At 39.5% G+C, this 3,285-nt stretch overlaps 1 protein-coding gene across 1 annotated transcript in view; it reads right to left on the bottom strand.

Annotated features, from left to right (window-relative positions):
- Window positions 1–3,285, bottom strand: part of SFMBT2 (Scm-like with four mbt domains 2) — a gene marked incomplete at its 5' end in the record, with an annotated part of 147,036 nt that overhangs the window by 40,911 nt on the left and 102,840 nt on the right. Inside the window, one exon of the mRNA XM_008575467.1 lies at window positions 2,002–2,072. Within this exon, the coding sequence (XP_008573689.1) occupies window positions 2,002–2,072 (71 nt within the window). The remainder of the gene's footprint in view (window positions 1–2,001; window positions 2,073–3,285) is intronic.

The following is a 3,285-nucleotide window of genomic DNA, read 5'->3' as shown; positions in this document are numbered from 1 at the left end:
TTTCTCTTTATTATGCAGTATTCAAGACATGTAAAAAGATACAAAGACTAAGAGAGTGACAATCCAGGTGTCACTGTGCAGGTCAGGAACAAAAGCACTAAACACACACTGTTCCCCTGAGTCTCTTCCTCCAGCTTTCCCACCTCCCCTCCCAGAGGTAACCACACCCTGAATCTGGCATTTATCATTCCCATGCACGTCTGTAAACTTTGCCACACACATGTACATGTGTATCGAAAAGCAATAGATGGTACTTTGGACTTCAAAAAAATATTCCATAAGTGGTTTTCCACAACATTTTGTTAGCTCAGTATGAAGTTTCTGAAATACCCAAGTTGGCAAATGTATATCCAGAATGTTTATTCATGTTTCACTTCTGTATATTACTCCCTTGTATTAATACACCATAATTTTGTCATTTATTCTCTTAGTGATGGGTATTTAGTTGTTTCTGCTTTTTTTGGTATTGCTAACAGTGTTTTAATGAAGATGACTGCAGAATTCTACTTTTACCAATAAATTCCTGCAAGTATATAACAGGAGTAGAACTGCTCGGCCATAGATCTACATAGCTTTGTTTTTCTAAACATAGCCAAATTATTTCCCACAGTGACTATCCCAAATTATACCCCTATCAGCACTGTGTAAGAGCTCCTGTTATGCCATGTACAGGACAACGCTAGACACTGTTTGACTTCTCCACTTTGCAAATCTGATAGAAGTGAAAGGTACCTCCCCGGGACTTAAATTTGCATTATCCTTAGCATTCTTTCAACTTAGGAAGTGAACAGGGCAAGCTGTTGGTCTCGCGGCACCTCAGGTTGCTGTGTGCAAAAGTAGAATAATTAAATGATAAGATCTCACTCTAAAGTTTCTTGGTGTCTGTAAACACAGAGTGAGGTTTCACTTTTGGCTAAGGGACTCACCCTCCCAGTCCGCCCTACCCCTGCTCCAAGTGAAGACATTCTAACAGTGGTATTTTTGCATAAATATTGTTATTACTTGGGATAGTAATTTAACAGCCTAGGAAGGCTTGTTCTCATAAGGACTTCAGCTCAGAACCAACAGGTACAAGACAGAAACGTTATTCTTCTAGAAAAAAGGAATAAAATAACAATTATAGACTGTGAAAGGGTAGCCAACATGCTTCTTTTAGAACCATTCTGAAGTTTGAATTATATGCAACAGGCAAAATAATTCAGTCAGTCCACAGCTGCATTTACATGGAAATTTTCTGGTAGAATTGCCCAGCCCAGACCCTTAGAAAAAAACAATTTGAGTTCAGTCTACTCATAAAATTGCTCTCTCTACTACAAAGATGACTTTAGTAACTAATAGGATTCTTCTATGGCATACAGGTTTTAATATTGGGATTCAGGGCAGGTTTCATCTGGACTTAGAAAACAGAATTCTTAATCACGCATTTCTTAGTGTACAAGTCTATTATCAGATTGGGTGGTCAAAGAATACCTCATAGTTGCATTTTCAAAGGTTATTGTAAGATGTAAGATTCACACGTCAAAAAACATATATTCTTCACAACCAGCTATTCAAACACAGGGGTTTTAAGGAGCAATTCAAAAGCCAGCAGGGACTTATGTATGAACTACTAGTATCAAAATGCAAGTGGAACTGGCATAATGGCATAAAATGTCAAAAAAATGCCTAATGATGATATTTTCAACTCTTTCCTTCTCCACATGGTAGACCAGGATATGGAGCCCTTAATACGGCTCATAATTTCCAAAGAGCACATGGGCCTTTTTCCTACAGACTAGGAAGTCTGGAGCTACTGGACAAAAAGCAGAAAAGAGGAGGCATGGAGAATATGCCTTAGAGAAAAAAAAAAAAAAAGTAGGTATCTGTTAATGAGCAGCAACAGAGAAAAAGAGAGTAAGCTCTAAGCTGAGATATGTTCATATTGACCTAAAAAGATATACACGTCTCCAGTTACAGCAACAAGTTGGGAAGGACAGAGTGCCCTACGTGGGGCTCACTTACCAGCAGTGTCCAGGTGAGGAAATAAACAAAGGTCATGAGGTATTTTCTTGACAGGCACTGCGGATGGCAATCTGTTGATAAAGAAAATGAAACTGTCACGGGTCACAGACTTTAGAAGAAACTATTACATTCCAAGGTCTTTCGATAATTTAAAGTAACTATTCCAGACATCTACTATAAGGGCACGATAAGATAGGATGTGTATAGAGGAGCAACACGAATTAAGACCAGGTAAAAAGACCAGGCCCTACTCCAGACATCCTGAACCAGAAATTTGGGGATGGGGCCCAGCAACCTGTGTTTCATAAGATCTCTAGGTGACTAATATATGTAAACTGTGAAAACTGCTCATCCCTGGACCCCAAATTTAGTAGTGATGAATTCAAATTTGGGTTCAATCAGGGGTCTATGATTAATCTCTCTACCTCAATGTTATGCAACTAACATAGAGTCAGGTTACTAACCCAACACACTACACTTAGAAATCAAAGCACAAAAAGCACCCACAAAACTGTTCATCTCACTTAAATAACAATGCAGTTATTCTTCAATCTCATTTAAACTCGAATACATGAAAAATGCTGTTTTCATTTGCCTTCTCATCCATGTATTTTTATTTACTTAAGAAAACGGAATCACTCAGCATGGAATGTACATTTCAGTGTATTTTAAATACGTTTCAATATACACAAAGTGTTATCAACGGTGACCAGTTTTCAAAAACATCCCGCCTGCACCTATACACTTTGCCCTAACACCCTTTCTCCGGGAGATTACAGTTGAAACGGGGGGTAACCTGCATTCACTAGTGATGTAGTGACCACAGTTTTTTTCATGTGGAATCTAGTTTAATCTTCCTAAAGCCCCTGAGAAATAGTTATTTTGCAACGGGAGATTACAGTTGAAACGGGGGGTAACCTGCATTCACTAGTGATGTAGTGACCACAGTTTTTTTTCATGTGGAATCTAGTTTAATCTTCCTAAAGCCCCTGAGAAATAGTTATTTTGCAAACGAGGGCACCAAGATAGAGAAAAGCCACCTGCTCAAGCTCACCCACCAGGACGTGGCAGGGTCAGAGTCAGACTGAAGTCTTCCACCTCCCAGGCAGGGTCGTGACTAGAGAGGTGGGTGAAGGACAGAATCTGGGGTGGGGGACAGGACAGCACGTGTAAACTTGGTCATTAAGAATCGCTAGCACAGAGCCATCACTACTGGCGTGTAAGTTTGGAGTATTTTTCAGGTATGCTGAGGTGCACTAAAATGTGACAATGACAATCTAGACT

Source organism: Galeopterus variegatus, unplaced genomic scaffold (assembly GCF_000696425.1).
Source record: "Galeopterus variegatus unplaced genomic scaffold, G_variegatus-3.0.2 Scaffold1194, whole genome shotgun sequence".
NCBI classification, from domain to species: Eukaryota; Metazoa; Chordata; class Mammalia; order Dermoptera; family Cynocephalidae; genus Galeopterus; species Galeopterus variegatus.
The sequence above is the reverse complement of the archived record's forward strand: the minus strand, read 5'-3'. Positions and strand labels throughout refer to the sequence as shown.